This window comes from Tachypleus tridentatus, chromosome 11, assembly GCF_004210375.1.
Source record: "Tachypleus tridentatus isolate NWPU-2018 chromosome 11, ASM421037v1, whole genome shotgun sequence".
In the NCBI taxonomy this organism is placed as follows: Eukaryota; Metazoa; Arthropoda; class Merostomata; order Xiphosura; family Limulidae; genus Tachypleus; species Tachypleus tridentatus.
In genome coordinates this window covers 8268601-8293507 of record NC_134835.1, presented here as the reverse complement: position 1 = coordinate 8293507, position 24907 = coordinate 8268601, and the positions used below count along the sequence as shown (strand labels likewise).

At 34.7% G+C, this 24907-nt stretch overlaps 1 protein-coding gene across 7 annotated transcripts in view; it reads right to left on the bottom strand.

Annotated features, from left to right (window-relative positions):
- Positions 1-24907, bottom strand: part of LOC143231655 (uncharacterized) — a 163880-nt gene that overhangs the window by 59767 nt on the left and 79206 nt on the right. For 5 of the 7 annotated variants that reach the window (XM_076466208.1, XM_076466210.1, XM_076466207.1 and 2 more), the window contains 2 exons: positions 18930-19024; positions 3413-3497 (listed from right to left, as the gene is read on the bottom strand). In XM_076466208.1, coding sequence (XP_076322323.1) covers positions 3413-3497; positions 18930-19024 — 180 coding nt within the window. Of the gene's footprint in view, positions 1-3412; positions 3498-18929; positions 19025-19550; positions 19618-24907 lie in introns of all 7 variants that reach the window. The other 2 variants (XM_076466213.1, XM_076466214.1) reach the window with 2 other exon arrangements.

Sequence of the window (24907 nt, the reverse complement as noted above, 5' to 3'; positions counted from 1 at the left end):
ATCTTTATGATATTGAGTATAATTTCAGAGGCAGGTGTTTGATTAACTTATTGGTTAAATTAGCAAGAGCTTGTCCAATGCACAAGTGTGATTTAATGTAACAATCCAATAAAGAATAGATGAAAAATATTACATTTGGAGAACTATACATGCTTCAAGTAAGCTACTCAAGTCATCTGTAGGAACAAAAAAAACTTTCAAAAAATCACTGCTCTCCTGAGAGTGACTGGGTGGCCTACTTAAAACATGTAGTTATTTTAAATTTTGGTTAAGTTTTATTACATTGTGTGTTAAAAAGTGTCAAATTAACCATGAAGCAGCAAGAAGATTCCTTAATCAACGAAGTTGATAAGTGGCTGTGACATTCTATATGTGTTTAGAGAAAGGTGTTAGGTGATTGTGATATTCTTTATAGGTTCAGAGGAAAGTATCAGACACCTGTTAATCTGTGTGGGTTCAAAGGAAGGTATTAGATACCTGTGAATCTGTATGGGTTCAGAGGAAGGTATTAGATACCTGCGAATCTGTATGGGTTCAGAGGAAGGTATTAGATACCTGCGAATCTGTATGGGTTCAGAGGAAGGTATTAGATACCTGCGAATCTGTATGGGTTCAGAGGAAGGTATTAGATACCTGCGAATCTGTATGGGTTCAGAGGAAGGTATTAGATACCTGCGAATCTGTATGGGTTCAGAGGAAGGTATTAGATACCTGCGAATCTGTATGGGTTCAGAGGAAGGTATTAGATACCTGTGAATCTGTATGGGTTCAGAGGAAAGTATTAGATACCTGTGTATCTGTATGGGTTCAGAGGAAGGTGTCAGGTGATTGCAATACTCTTTATGGGTTCAGAGGAAGGTATTGGATGACTGGTACTCTGTACAGGTTCAGGAGAAGGTGTTAGACGACTGTGATACAAAGGATATAGGGCGTGGTTTGGTGGTTTAAATATTTTGAAATAAACTGGCAGCAGATAAAAAGGTTCGTGTGATGTGTTTTGTTTCGTGAACTTTAATTTTTGATATTCTAGTTAGCAGTACCAGTCATAATTGTTAAAATATTTTTGTAGAGGTAGTTTTTATTGCACGTTATATTGATGTGAAGTTAGACCTTAGAAGTTCCGACACACGAAAGAGTTCCGACAGGGAACAGAAAGCCAGTGTAATTAAATCAAGCTTCATAAAAACAATCTTGCTAAGTTATTTGATATTTTACTTGTAAACTACTGCGGTGAACGTAAAGAGATGCAGTAGCAACCATACGTTCGGTAAGACGAGAAAACAATTTGAAATAAAAACGTCCATATATAACGACCTACGTCATTAGCTATTCAACTGTTACTACAAAGAAATAAACAAAATATTAATTTGTTCGAGAACATGTCCGAGAACAATTAAAATTATTTTCATTCAAACTAGTGATGTTATAAGTGATTATCTCAGAATACCTTACATGTTAAAGCCTGGCATGGCCAAGCGCGTAAGGCGTGCGACTCGTAATCCGAGGGTCGCAGGTTCGCGCCCGCGTCGCGCTAAACATGCTCGCCCTCCCAGCCGTGGGGGTGTATAATGTGACGGTCAATCCCACTATTCGTTGGTAAAAGAGTAGCCCAAGAGTTGGCGGTGGGTGATGATGACTAGCTGCCTTCCCTCTAGTCTTACACTGCTAAATTAGGGACGGCTAGCACAGATAGCCCTCGAGTAGCTTTGTGCGAAATTCCAAAAAAACAAACAAACAAACTTACATGTTAAACAGGCACGATGCTGATCTTATACTTTTCAACTGTTTTATTTACGATGTCAAAAATATATCATCACATAATGTAAATGTTTAATCTGTGAGTCTATAGTCTAATTATTTTAATTCATAACCGTTACGACGAATGAGTTATATTTCCTGTGCACCATCTTATAACTTGAAGTTCTTTAAAGCAAAACATACAGAAAATACTGAAACAAAGCTTCCTTAAATGGTGTGTTACTCGTATTTATTTAGTAGAGAGCGTTTCAAGAGAACGTTTATATCTGAGAAATTGCATACCGCCATTTAAAAACGTGCACTATTCCTTGTATAGGTTGTAGGCACAGTTGTAATGTTATGTACACGTATTTCAAGGAGTTTTACATTTGTCTTTAATTTTCAGTTTGTTTTTGGTAAAGCTCGCATTAATTTCATGTTAGGTTTTTAGTTTTATTAAACAATTTTAAAGACTGACCACAGAACATAATTATTGAGAGCTGAACACAATGTGTGTTTGGCGGTTTTATAAGTTAGTTTAGCCACACTTTTCTATGGATTCATCTCTTGTGGCTTTCTGTTTTTTTTTTTTATTAAGCAGAAAACTCCATATGGGTTGTCCACACTGTGCCCAGAGCAGGTACTGAAAGCTGATTTTTCGCGTTACAAACCCTCAAAGCTACCAGACGACTCCACAGTTCTTAAGTAAATATGTATATTATACGGCGAAATGAGTTCCAGTTAATTAAAAACACAGTGAGTAAATGGTAATAAGAAATGAAATAACATTCTGTACGAAATGTATCTTTACAGATTTTGGATTTCTTTTGTTTGTTTGAAAAGTACAGCACAAAGCGACACAATGGGCTATCTGTGGTCCGCCCACAACGGGTATCGAAAACCGGTTTCTAGCGTTATAAGTCCGCAGACATTCGGCTGTGCTACTGGTGGCCAATTTTATAGCAATGTTTTATTTAGATCATGATTCGTTAGTGTCGGAAAGGTTCTCATGATTGACGTTCACTAAAACAAACAACACGAGTTTTGTGTAGAAGAACAGGTTTAAACATACGAATGCTCTTGAATAATTAACATATTTTAACTTCTGGAAGTAGTGAGTAAGAAACCATTTGTTCCGAGCTAGTTAATGAGATAATAACCACCAAGAGAAGTTATTTAGGCTGTTAACAAATGGTTATAGATGTAGAAGATTTATACAGCTACCTTGTGGTAACTATCTCAACAACACGTTAGAGTGGTATACTGCACTAATGGAGATGTAGACGTTCAGTCGGATACTCGAGTCTAGCGTCTATGTTAATCAATTACTGATGCTATAAATGTGTAATACTTATGATAGAAACACAGTTTAGAAGAATACCATATAATATAATGTAATGATTCACCCAAAATTTCAATTACGTAGTGGATATTTTGTCAATGTAATATTGCTGGTTTTAAAAGTGAATTTAGCCAGAAGTTTCTTGAATTAGATGTGGGTCTCATAAATTTAACTTCGAACTGATTATCCACAAGTCCTTATCAATTTAATTAAGCTTTAACACTGGAGGATATGTCAGTGAATTTATCTGTCAGTTACGTTTAGTTTCAACGATACTGTTAGTTTTCATCCGACACGGTTTGTGTAACGTACTTACATAGATGAAATACTTACCGTTATTGGTCCTAGTTCTATATGCTCGTAGTGAAAATGGGCACATTCATTAAGTTTCGGAAAACGAATCGTTCCTTCGGGGCTTCTGTAAAGTAGAAAGTATTAGTTAATATCAAGATAGTAAACAAGTTGTGTAATGTTGACAGACGAATAGATAAACGACCATCAATAGAGACGGATCAAATGTTTATAATTCAACAGACACAAACTGTCTTTGCATTTTGATGTTTTCTATATTCTCATTTAGAAGTATATGCATCCAAACTTATTTGCTGGTCTGTACCGGTTATTTATCAAGTCAACCAATCTATTGGTGAATAGTTTTAAACAACCCACAGAAAGGTTACTCAGTTTTATTCTTAAAAAAACAAAACAAACGCATATATATAAATAAGAGACACAAAGCGTGTATTGTAAGTTAACAAATTAGTAAACTCCGAGAAATATGATTCTTTCTTATACTTATATCTTAAATTCTTCCTTAATTAGACTTACAATACTTTCTTACACGAACGTTAACTAACTTTACTCACAATTAAAAATAAACGGATGTTCTTGGTGTTTTAAAACGTTGCTACCTTTAGCGAACTGATAACATTATGTTGCATTACTACTTTTATGTAGAAAACAACAGTAAAATGTATTATATTGACACTAACTGGCAGAAAGCTGCAAAATTATACTTTATTAAAGCAATAAAAGAAACTTCATTAACTGAATTAGGCACAAAATGAAGTTTGGGATTACTTTTTTATCGTGCAGCAATACTTCTCAGTTACTGAAAGGTACACGACTAAGTTATGTTGCTTTACCTGGAATTATTTCAACGGCATGATGGTGGATCGTGTGTGTGTGTGTGTGTGTAATAAGTCAGAATGGGTTTTTAGAGAAAGAAACATTACGTGACTACATGTTATATCGAACATCTTGTCACCAGATATACGAACTTATTTAAAACAGTGTTCTGCAAATTAATGTTACATCGTGTAACGATAAAAACAGTCAAACCAAAATAATTCCCGTGCTTTACGTTACCAGTGACGTTAAAAGTGGTTGAATTTTAAAACACTAAGTTGAGAAGTGTAAGTAATGCTGACAAAGAAACGAAACTACCTATATTGATTAGAACTATATATCAACACAGTAATAAATGAAGGTAGTTTAATATACCATCTTATTTATAACTATTAGAATGCTTCGATTCGTAAATCAGGCACCCTCACCGTTAGCAACATTTTCGACCATAATCCTACATCATGAGATTCGATCATTCGAAGAAGTTTAATTTAGTTCAATATACACCGAGATAAAAGTGCAAAGTAACTTATAATAAACAGATGTTCTTGTTATCACGTTTACAATTAGTTTATAAACTCCGCCATTTCTTAGTGTTTATAAAGCCAAGCGAACATAATAAACGACTACTGAAAAGATTGTTAAAAAATACGTGAACGTCAATAACAGTAAGATGACACGAATCCTACAACACCGAGCACAACTTGTGTCTTGATTGTGATGGCTTTTCAAACTGATTTTACTTTATTTCTAAAACGCACATTGCTATTCCTGTATACTAATTCCATAATTCTCAGTTATCTTTAGAGCAAAAACACCGAAGTCCAACTGGGTACATACTTGACTCGCGACATTACGAACATTACAAACTGTTCATTTCTAGTGTTACCAGTGTTAATGAACCATGTTTTGATTACCTATCTCCTCAAGAGGCAGGAGATATCAATATGGCGCAAGATGACATATCAGAAATAAGATGAAATCGAACCATTGCAATATCACGACGGCCCACTACGTTTTCACGAAGGTTTCTCTTTCCAATATCATTCCAGGTTAACGACGTGTCACAAAATTATTGTAATGGATGAACTTGCAAACATCACGTGGTGACGTATTTTGCGTCACGCTTTATTTCATCTTATTTCATATTTTTATTTAATTAAACAATCTAACTGAATACAACCCGTTCACGTGTTGTATCAAGTCTCGTTAATTTAACTGTTCTTTTACAAATGGTTTAACGTGGAAGAGTAGGGCTGAGAGACACAATAAACTAATACGATACTACGTGCAAGTCACTAGTTGTCACTATCGGGTATTTCATTCCTACAACTTTAAGTGCTACAGATGTAACTCGTAAAGTAAACAAAATACCGCTGCGTAAGACCGACTATGAGTCGATGGATAGATTAATGAATTTAATAGAATATATTAAACACGATTTTATTCACATATTCGTTCGCACGAAAGAAGTTCTGGAATAGACAGTAACGAATGACTTTTAATAATGCAGATATATGCTATTACTGTTCATTGAATAGTTCATTCAAAAGTATTTTTTTTGTTCTTAGGGCAACCGTTAGTTTCAACTATTTATTACACACTCAGCAGAATAAAATTTTACGGAATGCTACAACGAATTTCACAAAGACGTTGCGATAAAACAGAACCAATAACGAATTTTAGAGTTCAGAAAGTCTTACTGAATGAAGTATAACCGAGTCTAGCAAGTTTACTGAAAGGCCGGATCAAAACAAAAGTACCACTTCGCAGGTTTTCTAGTCGGGTGAGACTGAATTTCGCGCAAAGCTACATGAGTACTATGTGCGCTATCCGTCCCTAATTTAGCAGCGTAAGACTGGAGGGAAAACAGCTAGTCATCACCACCTAGCGCCTACTCTTGGGCTACTATGCCACCAACGGATTGACTGTCACATTATAACGCTTCCACGGCTGAAAGGGCGAACATGTTTGGTGTGACGGGGATTCGAATCAGCGGCCCTCAGATTACAAGTCGAACACCTTAACCCACCTGGCTGATATAACAGAAAATAGTTTAAGTTAATAAACACCCGCAGATTGCGAATCGAGCGCCCTAAAAACCTGGCTTATTGTACACTGACATACGGAAGATAAAAGGATAGATCCGAAATGATATACCTCTAATTTCGAGTCGTTAAGAACAAATAGCGAGGAACGTGGAAAAACAAACAAACAAATTGCACGTGCAAGTTAACTCAAGGGCGAGGTGGTGGTTGTTTTCATTATGTAATCACATAAAATATTCAGCTGGGTTAGTTAACTTGTATATATCTGCTTTTAATTAACTGAAATTACCACGTACAGCTATTTGTAGGTGGCGCCTAGTTTGTTTTGGAATTTCACACAAAGCTACTAGAGGGCTATCTATGATAGCCGTCCCTAATTTAGCAGTGTAAGACTAGAGGGAAGGCAGCTAGTCATCACCACCCACCGCCAACTCTTGGGCTACTCTTTTACAAACGAATAGTGCGATTGACCGTCACATTATAACGCCCCCACGGCTGAAAGGGCGAGCATGTTTGGCGCGACCCTCAGATTACGAGTCGTACGCCTAGTTTTAAAGCTACCACAAGTATATCTGGCCGCTATCCATGAACGAAAAGATACGGGTGAGTGAGTGTCTTAAACAAGCTCGAATTCCAAACATTAACTAAACGTAATTTTTGGTTTCCAGTACTTGACAACTTGTGATTTGTGCTTGAAACTTGTCCGGTCATGAAAGAGACAATGAAAACTATAGCAGACATTTTGGAATAAGATACGACTTTTTGGTTGGTTCCGTTTTATTTATTTAACTGTTCATGTGGTAATGTGATTAAAAATAAGTTACCATTATTTTATAACATGATTTTTAAAAACTTTAATGGTCATATGTTATACGTTCTATATAAAATACCAAGGTTAATATTTGAAAGAGACTGACACGAAACTGTTGAAACGAGTTTATAAGCCTTTTTTTTTTAATTGTGATTATTTATATGTCAAAGGTTAAATTACTGTTTCCTCACATCTAACATGTATAATTGAAACATGAATGCTAAGAGATAGTATAAGATTATTGTTAACGTATCTTCCATATAATGCTGGTTTATAATCGGAGGGACCACAATAAGCCATTCAACGTTCATAATTAGAGAAAAAAACATCTGAAACTGTCAGACCTGTGGTGATCTCACCGCTAACCCAATCAATGTGATCGTAAAGTTGAACATTACAACTAGCTAACTGCCCTTGGGAACTAATTAAAAAAAACTACTACGAGTTTTTGTCGGTTAAAGACTGTTGTTAATTGACTTTCAAAAATTCAAAACTGCTGACAGAATTTGAAACAATTCAAAATATCCGCAATAATTTTTTTTGGCATTACCGTGTTTCAGCCCCCTCCTGACAGTTAAGATACAAACAAATATTTTAATTTTTTCTAAATTTTATGTTTCGCCGTCATCTAGACATCATTATGTTGAACACAAAACTTAGATATATTCCTTTTCTTTAATTTTCAATTCATTAAAAGATATATATCTTATTCACCCTTTACTGGTTGCTCAACAAACTTTTATTATGAGGATTATTTTACACTGAGAATACGAATTTAGGTCTGACCTAAACTTCATAAGTGGAATTGACTTAAATTGGCTTCATCAATTGCTTGGTTAATGCTTATATCTGATCAACGAAGGTAGTTCGAAAATGGGATACTAAGTCTGTAACGTAGGGAGCGTCCTATCTAGAAAGTTCTAGTTCCTTTTAATGAAAATACACGAGTTGTCTTACAGGGTTAAAATGTTCTTATACACTGGATTTCAACTGAAACATTTTGACACCACGGACTTATTGTGGGTTTGTTTGTTTGTTTGTTTTGATTTTCGCGCAAAGCCACTCGAGGGTTATCTGCGCTAGCTGTCCCAAATTTAGCAGTGTAAGATTAGAGGGAAGGCGGCTAGCCCAACTCTTGGGCTTCTCTTTTACCAACGAATAGTGGGATTGACCGTCACATTACAACGCCCGCATGGTGCGACCGGGATTCGAACCCGCGGCCCTCGGATTACAAGTCGAACGCCTTAACACGCTTGGCCATGCCGGGCCTCATGGACTTATTACTAAGAGTTAAAACAAGTGCATAATATTATGTGATACATAATAAAAACGCAACAACTTAAAATTAATTGCAGAAAATGTCTAAACTTTCAACTACTCAGAGATCTAAATAAATTAGTAATGTTTTATTATGGTAGAAATACCATTTTTAGTCAATTATTAAAATGTCGAATCAACAAGCTGTACACTTTTTACACTTGCGTCACGCTGTCTGCATTTAACAGACACTGACTGCAGATTTCGGTTTAGTTATTTCCTCTGAAGAAGTGGTTCTATGTAAAACTAAAGTTGTAACTTTGCCAGTAAACATTCAATGTGGTTAAAACCCGGTTTATGTTTCTCATTTATCCAGCTTTTCAAGGACAAAGGTCGACAAATAATTATTAATCATTGCATGTTCCAGGTGCAAATAAGGTGACAAAGGAAATGTAACAAGGTTTCCTTTTACCTTGATATTTTAGGCCTAGTTTCTTCAGTAGCTCTGTATTTCTTAACGGCAATGTGACAGAACGACATCTTATGTAAATTACGACTAAACTAACAACAACAAAAAAATAACACATGGTTAATTGAAACTTGTCTGTGAAATAACCGGTCAAACCTGATCTACTAACACTTTCTACAACTGAAAATAACAACTGGTACGGATTTGGGATTATTTTTAACTAAACAACCCTGCAGTCTGAATACTGGGCCAACATAAAAACCAAAGTTTTCATCCATGGTGATCTCATATTTACAGTTCAACGAACTTTGGAAATACAGCTTGTTTTAATTTGTGCTATTTTTTAAGGGTATATTACATGGATTTTGTATTATTTGTTGTGGAACACTGATGCTACAGTGTACCAACCAAGGCTGTGAAACCAACACTGTATGTGGCTCATTAGAAACATTAGTCTGTTATTTCAAAACATGCAACAAATTAATAAACGGTATTCAAAGTAAAAAACAAAAACCAACTAAACCACAAAATATAAACAAGCCACTCAGCCAATGTCCTGACTGGTATCTTACGTGCACTTTACATTATTATTAACCTTAAACAAGGCACTCAGTGTCCCAACTGGTATCTCACGTACACTTTACATTATTATTAACCTTAAACAAGGCACTCAGTGTCCCGACTGGTATCTCACGTACACTTTACATTATTATTAACCTGGAACAAGACACTCAGTGTCCCGACTGGTATCTCACGTACACTTTATATTATTAAACTGCAATCAAACCTCAGCTGAACAATAGAGATCAGAAATGATCTTTGTTTCATGGAACCCAATTGTGTTTAAATACCTGACAATAAGTATTAAACTAATCGTAGATACTGAAAACTACAAGTACTAAAGTTTTGAGTGCCGAGTAACAAACTGGTCAGTAATATGTACCGACCTTTTTTTACTGTTATTCCGAAATTAGGCTTAAGTACAATTTTACTCCACGAATTAGCCTTGTCCTAAATTACTCAGACTGTTCACATACAATACTAACAGCGGCTGGAAGAAACTTTATTACAGATGTACGAAGTTAAGACGAGATTATGTCATTTATTTCTCTCACCATCCACTGAAGTATTCTGGAAAATTTATTCTCTACAAACCGGGTTTCTCATCACAGAGTTTGAACGTTTGTTAGTTCTTTCACCTACGATTCTGACCAATGACCCTATCGCAGGTGGTGTCCAGCTGCGTCACTTTAACCATTAGAATTTTGTGTTAAAGGAAGAATGGAATTTTAAATCGTTCAATTTCCTCCTCTACGAAAATCAAGTTAACCTGATGCACAGCTGGTATGTTGGAGATGACAAACTTGGTAGTTTTACAACTTCTGTGTAAGGAATCAAGTTAACCTGATGCACAGCTGGTATGTTGGAGATGACAAACTTGGTAGTTTTACAACTTCTGTGTAAGGAATCAAGTTAACCTGATGCACAGCTGGTATGTTGGAGATGACAAACTTGGTAGTTTTACAACTTCTGTGTAAGGAATCAAGTTAACCTGATGCACAGCTGGTATGTTGGAGATGACAAACTTGATAGTTTTACAACTTCTGTGTAAGGGAGAATACGATAATTCTGAACATTCTGATTTAATATTTATACCATAGTTTCAAGTTCAAGGTCTAAGTATCACCATATTCATGTCATACCGTGAACAGGTACATTTTGTAATAATGATTTGTACTTGCTAATACAATGGCGTGTCGCAGTAGAATCATGCCACAACACTACTAGCGACATGTCTATCACTTTGTATTTAGTTCACGTCAAATTACCGACCATTCAGGGGTGAAACGGCGCCACAGGTAGGTCTACATCTGGAAGATTAACAAGTCATTCCATCACCTAATAACGATAGCATCTGATAATGGTATTAACCATGGTGCAGGTAACTGGATATCTTAGTTACTCCAGAAAGGTACTGCGAACAAATTACTTAAATTATTTTGTAGAAAAATGTACGGACACGTTGTTTTAAGTGTGCAATTTACCTGACTTACTAGAGGCTTTACCATGTTTGGCAACACAATTTGTAGTACTACTACTAAAGAAATTCTAACAAAAAGTGTTTTAAATTAATTTAACATAAAAAATATATATTCCAAAAAGTTCTTCAAATTTGTCATGTAGATTAAAACCCAAAAGTTTTCCGATATAAAAACCTAACTCTTTGATTAATCAACCAGAACTGTTTCACAATTGTGGTCAGAATTACTACATAATTAAACTAAAACTAGTAACTATATAATACACAACAAAGGTTAGTGCTATCATAAAACAAACTAAAACTAATAACAATATAATACACAACAAAGGTTAGTGCTATCATAAAACAAACTAAAACTAGTAACTATATAATACACAACAAAGGTTAGTGTTATCATAAAACAAACTAAAACTAGGAACAATATAATACACAACAAAGGTTAGTGCTGTCATAAGACAAACTAAAACTAGTAACTATACAATACAGAACGGTTAGTACCATAACAGAACAAACTAAAACTAGTAACTACAGAAAATACAAAAAAGGTCAGTTCTACCATAAAACATGCTAAAACTAGTAACTACACTCTGCACAGCATCAGTTGGTTGTATCCTAAAACACGTACATGAACACAATTCTTCGAGTTTGGAGTTTAACAATCGCTTGTCGTCACTTTACCATTAAGTTCGTGTCATTCTCTAATGAACACATGTTAATTAAATCTATGTACTAACCGACAACACACAAAACTATTTAAACGTTGAAACACACTCCATCCTTGGCACTTATCCGATCTCAGCATGCGAGTTGATGTTTATGTTTGCTTTTTTTTTTTAATTTCGCGTAAAGTTACACGAGAGCTATCTGCCCTAGCCGTCCCTAATTTAGCAATGTAAGACTAGAGGGATGGCAGAGCTAACTCTTGGACTACTTTTTTACCAACGAACAGTGGTACTGAACGTCACATTATAACATCCCTATAGCTGAAAGGGCAAGCGTGTTTGGTACGACGGGGATTCGAACCCGTGACCCTCAGATTACTAATGTTTATGAATCATCTTAATTTACGAACAAATACACATAATCGTAAATCAATACTATACGTGCAAATGATATATGTATATATACTGAAAACCAGTAAGAAACAAACAAACAACTGTTAAATAACTACAAGTTTATATTGTGCATAAGATCCCAAGGAAACTAAATCAAATACTCTATTTTTATGCGAGCTTATATCAGTGGTGACAAACGGTTGTCTGCCTTGTGCCTACCACAGGATATGGAGCATTTATATTTTAATGAGCGTCTGCCAGCTCAATCCGTTTTTAATTATAACATAACTGCCTATTTTGTGTATGTGTTTATAAATCTACCTTCAATGTTGTAAATTATTACGCGGCCCTAATTCAGTCTGAATGACTTTACTGCGACGAAAGATCAAAGTACACGATATTAGGGACCGTTGAAATATCAACAAAAGCCAATGTTTCACGGTCATTATTTTCAATTTTATTTTTGTGCCAAATGATTATGTTACAAATACACCATGTTTAACTAGTAAATCAAAATCGAATGTTAATTGTTATACAAAAAGAGTCGCACATTATGTTTTTCTGTGACAAAACAAGTCAGGCCTAACCTCACCAGCCGTTGTTTCCAAGTGCACTGTTTAACCTACATCATATCAAAATATTTCCTTAAGTGGTTATGCGCATAATCTATTTTCATGACGTCATTATCAAGCATGTACAATATTCACATGTCTTTTGGGTTCTACGCTTTCCAAGGTAGGTTTCTTTTACTTTTTGAATATTAATTCACACCACAGGGTAATACAATGCTGGATAGTGTTATATTTTCAAATGTTACTTTTTCTACGCGAAAATTTTACGTACGGATAGCAATTTTAGCAGCTTTGGTAACGTGAACACAGGAACTGTGTTGACGAGCCGAAATAGCTCATGCTAAATAAATCTATGTTTAAGTAGTTTATTTAAAGAAGCAATGTAAAGAAACGAGAAGCTTATGAAACATCTACAAAAAAATAGACTGAATTATATAAACAGAAAAAAACACCGACCTCACGCTATCTTGAACTATGCACTTAGATTTTCTGTAAACGAAAACTTGTAAGTTGTCTAAGTTGATGCTAAACATTAATTATACATTCACAGTAAGTGGGTGTAACCCATTACTACATTCAGTTTTATACTAGATAGTATATAATTATTAAATGCTTTTATAAATAGCATTTTGCCAAGGATGAATGTGCAGGGCAATCATTTTTACTAAACTACACAAGACGAAAGTCAAATACAGAACTGAAACAAATATTCAGTGTTTACATGACAGACAGTCAAGTGGACGAGCGCTTCATTCGACACTACTCTCTCATAAACCTACACTTTCAATGCGTGTTATCAGGCTTGAAACCTAAATAATAATAATGAGGCTTCGCAACATGTATTTATCGAAGCATGTAGGCGAAAGCAACGTAAGTTAGCTTACCCACTTTAAGGAATCCTGGAAGTGCCATCAGCAATGTAAGTTAGCTTACCCACTCTAAGAAATCCTGGAAGCGCCATCAGCAATGTAAGTTAGCTTACCCACTCTAAGAAATCCTGGAAGCGCCATCAGCAACGTTAGTTAGCTTACCCACTCTAAGGAATCCTGGAAATGCCATCAGCAACGTAAGTTAGTTTACCCACTCTAAGGAGTGCCATCAGCAACGTAAGTTAGTTTACCCACTCTAAGGAATCCTGGAAGTGCCATCAGCAACGTAAGTTAGTTTACCCACTCTAAGGAATCCTGGAAGTGCCATCAACAACGTAAGTTAGTTTACCCACTCTAAGGAATCCTGGAAGTGCCATCAGCAACGTAAGTTAGTTACAACACTCTAAGAAATGTTGGAAGTTTCATCAGTTTACTTGTGATTACCCACGATGTGGAGAGCTGTGTATTTAATAAAATTTTAAATTATTCAAAAGATGAAACTGAGCTACACACAGATGTCTGATTATTGAAACTAATGTCTTTAATTACTAAAGCTTTAGTCCCATTTGTTGTTCCGTTAGAACTACAGGCACAATATACAAAAGTTTAGTAACTTTAACGGATTGGAAATACCTTATGAAGAAATATAATATGACGTTAGCTTTTCATTTGAAAGACAGTTGCAGCCCATCAAGTATCTCAAATGTTAGTTATGAACTACTTTATAATAAAGTTCTATTCGTATACTTTAACCAGGACAAGAACAACTCGTTCAACTGGATTGAACTCCCCAGAATTTGTTTTCAACACGTGGTTTTCTATAGATGAGTAACACGTGAAATTATAGGGCACCTTATGTGTAGTCTTGTCTTAGGGTAACCTCTTCCCAATTTGCCTTGTTTCTAAGCAACATTTATTACATAACTCAGACTATTAAAAGTATGTCATCAGAAATGTACAAGTACAATAACGAGATGAGTTCAGCCTTATATCATATTCACAGTGCCTTTAGAATGGAAGAAAAAATTAGATAATACTTCACCATTAATATGTAATGTTCATATTCGCTGTTAAACAGGTTACTAGAATGTAGACTGGTCACTTTTATATTTACTGTTAAACAGGTTAGTAGAATGTAGACTGGTCACTTTATATTCGCTATTAAACAGGTTACTAGAATGCAGAATGGTCACTTCATATTCACTATTGAAATTTCCACAAAAAATTACGTTCCAGATATAACCAATGAAAGTTGCAAACAAATAGTAAGTTTTAAATATAAAACAGTTAAAAACAAGCTTAAAAGAAATATTCCTTTTTCTTTAGTGAAAATCTCACGAGTTTTATAACAGAAAAGCAGGACACTTTCATTGATAACTGGGTCTACACAGAAATACTTCAATAAAATCATTTTTCTCGTGCATGGTAAACATTATTGAATATCAAACATGAGAACATTGTTGTAGAACAGTGAAATAATTCTAGAAAAGGCCAAAGGCCCAATTGCCTTCTGCGGGAATAAGCAGTCATACCTGCTTGGGGTACGGGTATTTCTGCTAGTATCTATAAAAATAGAACACAAAGCGTTTCACTTCACTATATTTTGCACGTGAGAAACGTCACTAGCACTGTGACATTTAAAGCATTCAACAATGCAATACGTCAGTAATGTAACCGACTATAATGAATACGAAATGTTTAAGTTTCATTATGTTCTACAGTACAAAAACACACGATGTATATTAATAAAACTTCAAAACACATGACGATATTGAAGGACTCGAGTTTCAGATGCTATGCCTAAAAACCTAGTTCATAGCCCTGACATTTTTATCCATTTCTGAATTATATACCACAAGGCTACACTACATGTTGAAAATATATATCACCTTTTAAAACGATATGTTGTTTATTAAACGATAAAAAGTTAACATTATTTTTACCCCTATAATATCTGCACCTATACTGAGAAACATGTAACTTATTTTTTCCCATGTAGTAATTCATGTAAATCCATATGATATTGACTGTAAGGCAGCTACTGTCATGGGTGGTTTTTAAGTCATAATAATAAACTATTAACTTATAAAGAAAAACAACAAAACAACTTAACAAACAATGAGCTACTCTTGGTTGTGTTTAATACGCAACTTATAACACAGTCAATAACTGATCTTAATGGAAAGATAAAATGATTTCATTCCGCTCAAACAAACAAATGTTAGTACAATGTTCACACTACTATAAAAACAAAACTTAAAACATTATTTCTAATGATATAACACACAATCCTAAAGTTCAGTGCAAAAATCGGTTGACTTTTTGTCAGTCCCAAAGGGATTAAAAGATTACAGCACTGAGTGGTTACAGAATTATTGGAAGAGACGCCAGCATTTCTCAGTACAGCGGGTTTGAACGTTACAATAACCCCTGATAATGAGACGTTTTAATTAACTGTTCGGGAAAGATGTGCAACAGACAAGGGTATGTGAAGCAGCAACAACAACAACAACAAAAAAAGGAGTTAGAAACAGGGTGGTGTGAAAATGGATAATAATAAAAAACGGAAAACAAGAGGTGCAGTAAGTCATAACTAGTTATAAACCTAATTTGTTATTGATATAGCAATAAATAGGGCTGACTTAGTTTCATTTAAAGTTGCTTATGAGTCAACTCCTAAAATAGTTAAAGGGAAAGTCGACCTGTAATCAAGGTAATCAAAAACGCCACATCAGAAGAATGACCCACAATACTCTCGACATGTAAACTTGTCGTGTTTTATCTTTCGAACGTGATTTCTCAAATTTTAAACCTTACTATTAACATTCTCATTTCTAGTTAATGTTTAAGAATACATTTAACAATATATTTTAATTACCATATCTGAAATAGTTCATTGTTATCAAATATGCCAATCAATATTTTCACAATCAATTGAAATCAGAGAGAGAATACAAGTCTCGGACAAATCCATTTATTTTCGGGATTTCACGTTCTTATGTTTATCCTAGTGAAGTTTTACAAAACTAAAGACTAGTTCTTAGTAAATAGATTCAAAAGTGGTGTTAACTGCATTTTTGTAATGTTTTGTAAGAAGACATGTTGAAGCTTTTACAGTTTGTGCCGCTAGGTTTCCTACAGTTCTGTATTCATTGTACATAAGCTTCTGTTACTCAAATATAATTATACTACAGGAATTCGATACACTATCACAATGAACCAACGTATTAAGTGCCAATTAAAAGTGATTGCATAGATAGAAAAAAACATCCTTATGGTTGAGCGGTGAGCTTTTATAACGTTAAACATCTGAGTAGTAGGAGACGGTCACAGCGCAGAGAGCAAGTTGTCCGTGGACACAAACAAGTAAATGAACATTTCGAATGTTATTACCGTGGCGAGATATTTGAAAAAATTCATGAAACTTTTAACACTTATTTCTGTCACTGAAAATACATTAAAAAGTTCAATTACTATGAATTTTGACTAATATTCTAGCTGAATACCTTAAATATTAAAATACTATAATAAAAAACAAATGTCCTATAGTTCTGACTGAGACGAATGGGAAGCCTTTACAGCAGTGCTATTCATTTACTCGCTGTAACTCGACGCACAAAATGGAAAAAGATAACAGTAATAGACTACAAAGTAAACATGTGTCATTGCTCAATAAGCAAGCCTACACTCATAAACAGATATTCGAAAGATGTGCCTTACACTTACACAGATCCTAACATTTTACTCCACTACGAAGTAATAAGGTCATTCTGGAACCAGTGGTGTATGACTAACAAAAGTATTCATAAAAACTTGAGGTATCACTGAGCATTCTGGCAGCTTGCAGGGCATTTTAACCCCAACTGCTTCTTTGGGATTCAAGTCTAATGAACATATAGTCAATTACCTATTGTTTCAGAAATGTCATCTAGTTTAACACAGTGAGATGATCAGGTTAAAGTCATGGCTAATTGCACCAGTATATGATAGTACAAAGAACTACCGCACGTGGTACATTATACTTAATAGGACTGTTTCCTATAGCAGAGAAGGCATTACAATGCTCCTTACCCAGTTCCCCACCGCACCCTGCCACATTCCAGTACGAAATTGCTGTTAAAATTGGACCAAAACCTACTTCCAATAAGCATGCACATTTCATGGCAGTTTATTTGTGTAAAAACACTAGATTTGTTCTTGGTGAGCTATTTTCTGCCTAGTTGTAAGTACCTCATATTGAATATTTCGGATTCACATCAGTATTGTGAATTATGATTATTGATATCACAACATATCTTATAAATACTTTAAAGTAGGTATCTTACAGTAAGAGCAAACTTGTTTGAGTTAAGATGTCTGAGAAACCATACCACAAGTTCTTAGAATACTATCACAGTAGCATTCTGCAGTTGGCTGGCTTCTGTTAGATTTTTATATTATTAGCTCACAATAGAGATGTAGGATTAAGCTAAATCTCTTAAGTCAGCTAAGCCATTTGACATATTGACTAGGATTATGGTCAAAAGTACCACCAACAACACGAGTTGCCAACTGATGTTCTAATCATTATAAAAAACAAAACAAAAAAACAACGGTCAAATAAATTAGCAATATTTATTAGTTTGTTCTGATCTTTGTAGGTAACTTGATTTTTTGTCATAGTTAATAATAATAATAGACATAATATTTGTAAATCACAACTATTATTTAACTGTTTACACAAATAATTCACGAACTATGTCAGTACTGACACATGCAGAAAGCAACAGATATATCTATTTTAACACAACATTATGTGGTTCCTTTTGTGAACAGTAGGAGTCCAATAAAGTTCGTATGCTAGCTCTAGGAAGAACATACAACACAGTAAAAAATGTCATATCACAACCAAATTAAGAAAACCATAATTTCTTTACTAGTTCGTATGAAGGCATCATATACTAAAGACTGAATGTTATTAAAATACCCAAACAAATGTACATGTGAACTGCTCAGGTGTAAAAACTAGTATGAACCATTCCCATTAAAGTTAAGTAGCCAATGATACTGTTTTGATTGTATTCGGTACTAGTTAAAAGCAAAGCACTTGATGTTATATTAATTTTCTGTGTATTTTGTGGAATGAAGAGTACAGTTTAGTTTAGAATAACTATATTTTCTCTCTTTCACATACATTAGTGAATTAGGCAAGTTTTCAAATATAAAAAAAGCAAAATTAGGCATAACAAATACTTTCACTGTTTAACAAGCGTGAGAAAAGTTTAGAAAACCACTTTCAATCTCTATGATTTGGGTTAACTTCTACCTGAGTTATAAATATACAAGAAATGTGGATGATTTCCTTCAACCTTCTGCAGAAGACTGATCTGGTTATAACAGATGTTGCTGACAATTATTAGCCGAGGAAGTTAACTTCCATTTAAGGAAATTAAACATTACAACGTAAAGTTTAAAACTTTTTTTCAGTGTGAAATCTGAATGCTGAAAATAGAAACTGAAGTCGGTAATACGACAACATCAAACTGAAACAAAACTGATTCCATTTCATCAGAGGTTATCATAAAATAAAAAGATTCCTAGTGAGGTTGATGCCCGCCCACCTTTTTGTGGATTTCATTCTTGATTTTGATGGTAAAGGACTATTTCCTATGACTCTCAGGTTTTCCATCGTGTCCGACATAGAACACATTCCACCCTAGAATAAAAAGTATCGTTTATTATCAGTCAGATATAAAAACACAAACAGGGCCTGAAAAACAGTAGTAGGGTAAAGTGTTAAATAAACATTTTATTTAGAAATTAACAGTGCAGAACTAAAGTATACATTTCCACGCTGGTCTAACCACGTGCTAAAGTGTGATACTATTCAGTTCAAAACCTAACTAGTACATTCCTATAAATGTCAAACCTCAGTATCAAAGGACACTAGGTTAAACACACCATTCAAAACATTGTTTACCTTTTGTTTGTTTTTTTTGAAAGACCAGTTACATTAAACCACTGCAACCAACACATATTATAATTATTATAAGCTATGAATGAAGTGGTTTCATATCAAGGGTGACGAATAATAGGCTCAACACGAGCACAGAAACAAAACCCAGTGACATTTCTGTCTTCTGTAACTGTTTACTTTCTCTTGTCCAGAGGGAAAATATTAGCGAGGTAAACTAAACCGAGTAAAGTGGAAGAAACCACTTCATTCAAAAAAACAAACTTACTATGTTGTCAGTCCAATTCTAAGATAAGTAACACTTATTTTACACTTTCTTGTCATTCGTCAGATGCCTGGAAATGGTTAAAAAAACGTCAGATAACTTTGAACTACCATAAACGGGTTTATTACACACATAAACATGTCAAAACGTAGCTCGAAGGAATGTTTTCATTTTAAAGCTAAGACATAACTAATTCCTGCATATCCATATTTTAATAAGTTACGTTGTAAATAATAATAAAAAAATTATTCAAGATAAAACAAGATGCAAATTCCTAGCCTACTATATTTAATGAACTGTTTAGTATATAAAGGGTTAAGAGCACTTTGCAGAACGAATGGCTTTATCTCCGCCTGCTGTTAACTACAATCGAAAATTAAACACGAAACTAAACACAAGTATATCTGGGGAAGTAACGCTGTCAGGACGTGGGTGACCTTGGGTTGTTCATTAATATTCATGATTAACTTGAAGATGACCTAAGGTTAAAACGTAGTCCTGTACTTAATGTTAAAGTTTTTAATACCCATACTACACGTCTTTAGAATACATGTTCGTTACAGTTTATTAAAATGAAACTCCGAAAACTGCAGTCTAATGAACATTCACACAGAGCGGGTGCTACTGTAGCAGCAAGTGATACCATAATGTTTATGTGTATTGAGTTTTATTAATGAATAATTTAGTAAACACATTCACACAGTGGTTGCTACTGTAGCAGCAAGTGATACCATAATGTTTATGCGTTTTAATTAATTTAATTAATTACACAATTTAATTTACTTGTGTCGCTGTATTGTATAAAAAATTATAGGTGGCGTGATCTCAGAGTTTAACACACGCGCAAAGGTCGACTGATTGCAAATTATGGACATTGTCTCGAGAGGATGAGTCAAGCAAATAAGGTGGTAACCAAAACATGGTATACTTTTATGATGGTTAATTTCGTATCTATAGGTGATACGACACCTATAGGCGAAATGTTAAAACAATGAAAACATGCAACTATATAAATCATATCATTTGTACATGAGATTTGGTATTATTTTGTTTGCTAATATCAATATATTGTCAATAAGCTACGAGTGTGAAAACAAGTCTTACACTGTTATGCCTAAACACTTAAATATACGAGTAATATTCACCTATAAATATTTATAAGTAAAAGCTATGCTGTCATGCCTAAACATATGTAGCCTGTGCCTACTTGTACATACAAGTAAGGTGTGACTATAAATATATAAAACATAAGAACACAGGAGAAGCAAAAAATATGATTTTGAATATTCTTATATTTGTACACAAACTAGAATAGTGTGGTTAGTTTTGAATTTCGCCCAAAACTACACGAGGGCTAATTGCGCTAACCGTTCCCAAATTAGCAGTGTAAGATTGGAAAGAAGGCAGCTAGTCATCACCGCCGACTCTTGGGCTACTCTTTTACCAACGAATAGTGGGATTGACCGACTAAAGCGAGCATGTTTAGTATGACGGGGATTCGAACCCGCGACCCTCAGATTACGAGTCGAGTGCCTTAACCATCTGGCCATGCCGGGCCACCTAGAATAGCAGAGGATTTAGAAGTAAAATCCTTTTTTCAAGTTTATAAATACGTAATTCAAATAACAATTTTATAAAAAGCATAAATGATAGGTAGTGACTGAAATTTTTGAAAGATAAACCAGAAAGCAATGTCATTTTTCTTTAAAAAAATGAAAAACATCATGATTTTTAAACTTTTTGTTCAATTAACTCTTTTGTAAATAAAGGAAAGTTTTAAACAATATATAGGTTAAATTTAGTTCATAAACGTTTAGTTCTTTTCACACATTTAAGTGATGTCTAATAATGGTCAAATGAATAATTATCGTTGAAATATTTAGGCCTAAATATCAGGAGTTAGGTTGGGTTCGGTTGGATCCATCTTCAATAACTGGGGAAAAAAAAAGTGTACGAGGGCCATTAGCCATGACTCTGTTTGAATCGGTGAAAATCCCCCCCTTGAATAAAGAACATGATGTTTCATTGGAGTTTACTCACCACAAACAAACATTGTAATGGGACACAAAGGGAATTTGGATGTTCAGTGCAGTCTAGATTTATATACATAATTAAGTGCGAATAGAATTCTAGCTGGTTTTTCTACAGACCGTGAATGGTGGCCATGATGGTTGCGAAGAAACGTTACAATAAATTTATAACACGGATAGGTAGAGAGGGCAACTCCCATACAAATATCCCGTTACTTTTCAATAGCAAAATAATTATACAGTAATTTTAGTCGTCTAAAATCACACGGGTAACCAAATTCCTTAGTTTATATGTTACAGTTAAAACTATTGAAATACTGACGTTCCTCAGCTCTCTGCTATATAACCAACACGAATACAAATAGCATTAATATTTTTATCATACTTTGACATCAGTTAACAATCATGAGTTTTGGCGATACAACAGTAGAAAATACAGTATTATTAGCAATTAACAACATTACACTGCAGTACTACCCTATTAACACTAACAACATTACACTGCAGAACTAGGTTAAAAATAACATTGTTTCACCTGCCTGCATGTATCGGTTGGTGAGAACGAAATTCTTTAAATCAGCGTTACCAAGAACTTTCTTACCCTAAGCACTAACCTACCAACAGGTAACTAATCGTAGTAAAATAAACAGGTTTCTAATCTTAAAATAAAACAAAACAAGTCAGTATATACTTCTATAGTTACCATACGACACAGAAAGTGGGGTTTGATGTTTTCTGATGGAGAACAAGTACATATTTCTAAACTGTTTTTTTTTTTTCTTGGTTAATATGTAGCTCTATGTACCAGAAAGTATGTGAAACGTTTTCCCAATGTACCGTACCTTACAGAAGTGTATTGGTGCTAAAAAATGTATATTAATATAATTTATTACATTTGATACCTATGGGTGAAACTCTTACTGTGTGTAAAAGTAGTTAGCTGCACTGAAGAAATTACTACATTAAAATACACTCTCCATATGCATACCGTTTAAATATTACTGATAATTAGAGGTGGACTGAAAACAGTTTCGTAATATTACATGCGGGAGTGTTTTTTTTTTCTTGGTTAATATGTAGCTCTATGTACCAGAAAGTATGTGAAACGTTTTCCCAATGTACCGTACCTTACAGAAGTGTATTGGTGCTAAAAATGTATATTAATATAATTTATTACATTTGATACCTATGGGTGAAACTCTTACTGTGTGTAAAAGTAGTTAGCTGCACTGAAGAAATTACTACATTAAAATACACTCTCCATATGCATACCGTTTAAATATTACTGATAATTAGAGGTGGACTGAAAACAGTTTCGTAATATTACATGCGGGAGTGTTATCTCCCGCAGGTTAAAGAAAGCCTAGAGGGGTCATATTCCAACGTGTTTTGTCACTGTCGCCTGAATCGTGGTGGCCTCGTCAACTCTAAGTTTCTACAAACGTTTAGCAATCCTATTATTATGCACGGGTTTTCGAACAAGTCAAAAAACTAGCACTGTCAGTTAGTGAACCCCTGTAAGATTGTGAAAACGATAGAATAACAGGTTCGACCGGTGTGGACCTCTACCGAGAATACATAATTACTGAACGACCTTCTCAGCTAACTTCTTATCTTAAACACGAAAGAAACGACCGACATGTTTAACATTTCGTATCCTTATAATCTTCCATTATATTGGTTTCTCTTCGCTGATCGTAGCTCTTTTATAATTGTTTTTATTTTCGCGCTCGCTACTCGAGGGCTACTTTAGGCCGTTGTTCATAACCCCATAGTGACAGACTGAGGTGGGGTGGGGCAGATATTCAACATCATCTACCTTGGGCGACTCTTTTACCAACGAGTAATATGATTAACCATCACTTTATAACGTTCCCATGGCTAAAAATTTAGAACGTCCATGAACGGTGACAGGGATTCGAACCGGAAACCTTGAACTTGCGAATCAAGCGACTTACTCCACAGGCCATGCCAGGTCCTCCGTTTATAAACAGGCACATAATGCAAAATGATTTTACAAATATCAATATGGATAAAAAAATAATTGCCAGTCAAAGTTTATCTTGCCACAAACAAAAATATTAGTTTTTTTTGTTTTTTTTAATGGGCTATCACTTAAGATAACTTACAGAAAGGGAAACGCATGCCTCACTTTACAAGCAAACTTTTCCACGAGTATATGCTGTTGCTTGCGTAACAGTCCCACTTGGAATAACACAGTGAAACCCAGAAGGTTCACATAACATCAGAGACGATTTGATTCCTCTTAACTGTCCTTCCACATTCACCGCTAATAACAAATAAAATTTGCTTTTTAGTTTTCATGAAACTATACATGTTTCTTAAAAAATGTAATGGTCAGCCTCCACTATTTCTGGGGCCTGGCATGGCCAAGAGTGTTAAGGCGTGAGACTCGTAATCTGAGGGTCGCGGGTTCGCATCCCAGTCGCGCCAAACATGCTCGCTCTTTCAGCCGTGGGGGCGTTATAATGTGACAGTCAATCCCATTATTCGTTGGTAAATGAGTAGCCCAAGAGTTGGCGGTGGGTGGTGATGACTAGCTGCCTTCCCTCTAGTCTTACACTGCAAAATTAGGGACGGCTAGCACTGATAGCCCTCAAGTAGCTTTGTGCAAAAGTACATACAAACCACTATTTCTGACTACACGCAACACACTCCATGAGTTAACCACCATGTTAGCAAGAGACAAACCTGTCTTCTCCAGTCTTTAAACTTGTATCTGTACGTCTTTATTGCTTCAAAAAAAAAAAAAAGGATAAATAAATTAGAAGAAACGGTTATTTAAGCTACTGAGGATAATTTTTTGTTGCCAATAGTAAACTAATATATATCTTAGAAGTGGATTTATAGGCACACTTATTACACACAAGAAAAAGGTCTCACTTAAACTTCTGTTACAGTTTTGGTTTCCTTATCAGGAACTCCACATTAACTTATTGTAAATGGTTCAGAAGAGAACGATGAAAGGATTATGTAGAAATAGACGAAAATTCCTGACTTATATGACCTTGATAAGAGGTCATATTATTATATAGGGTTAAAGAGATTTTATTTATTTATATAGAAACTTCTTGAACGCCATGAACGTAGCATTATTAATATTCGCAGGATTACATAAAGAATCAGGGTAACAATATCAGATGTCTTTATTCTGAAGACAATAAGACGAAAATACCACAACTTTTAAGATTTTATTTAACATGTCTGTCTTCTGGGACCAGTTGCTGGACCTTCGAAAGGTTTGATGCAGAATTGGTAGTTTCTAGAAAAATAGAGCGGGTTTTGATTTTTACTTTTGCCAGAGATAGT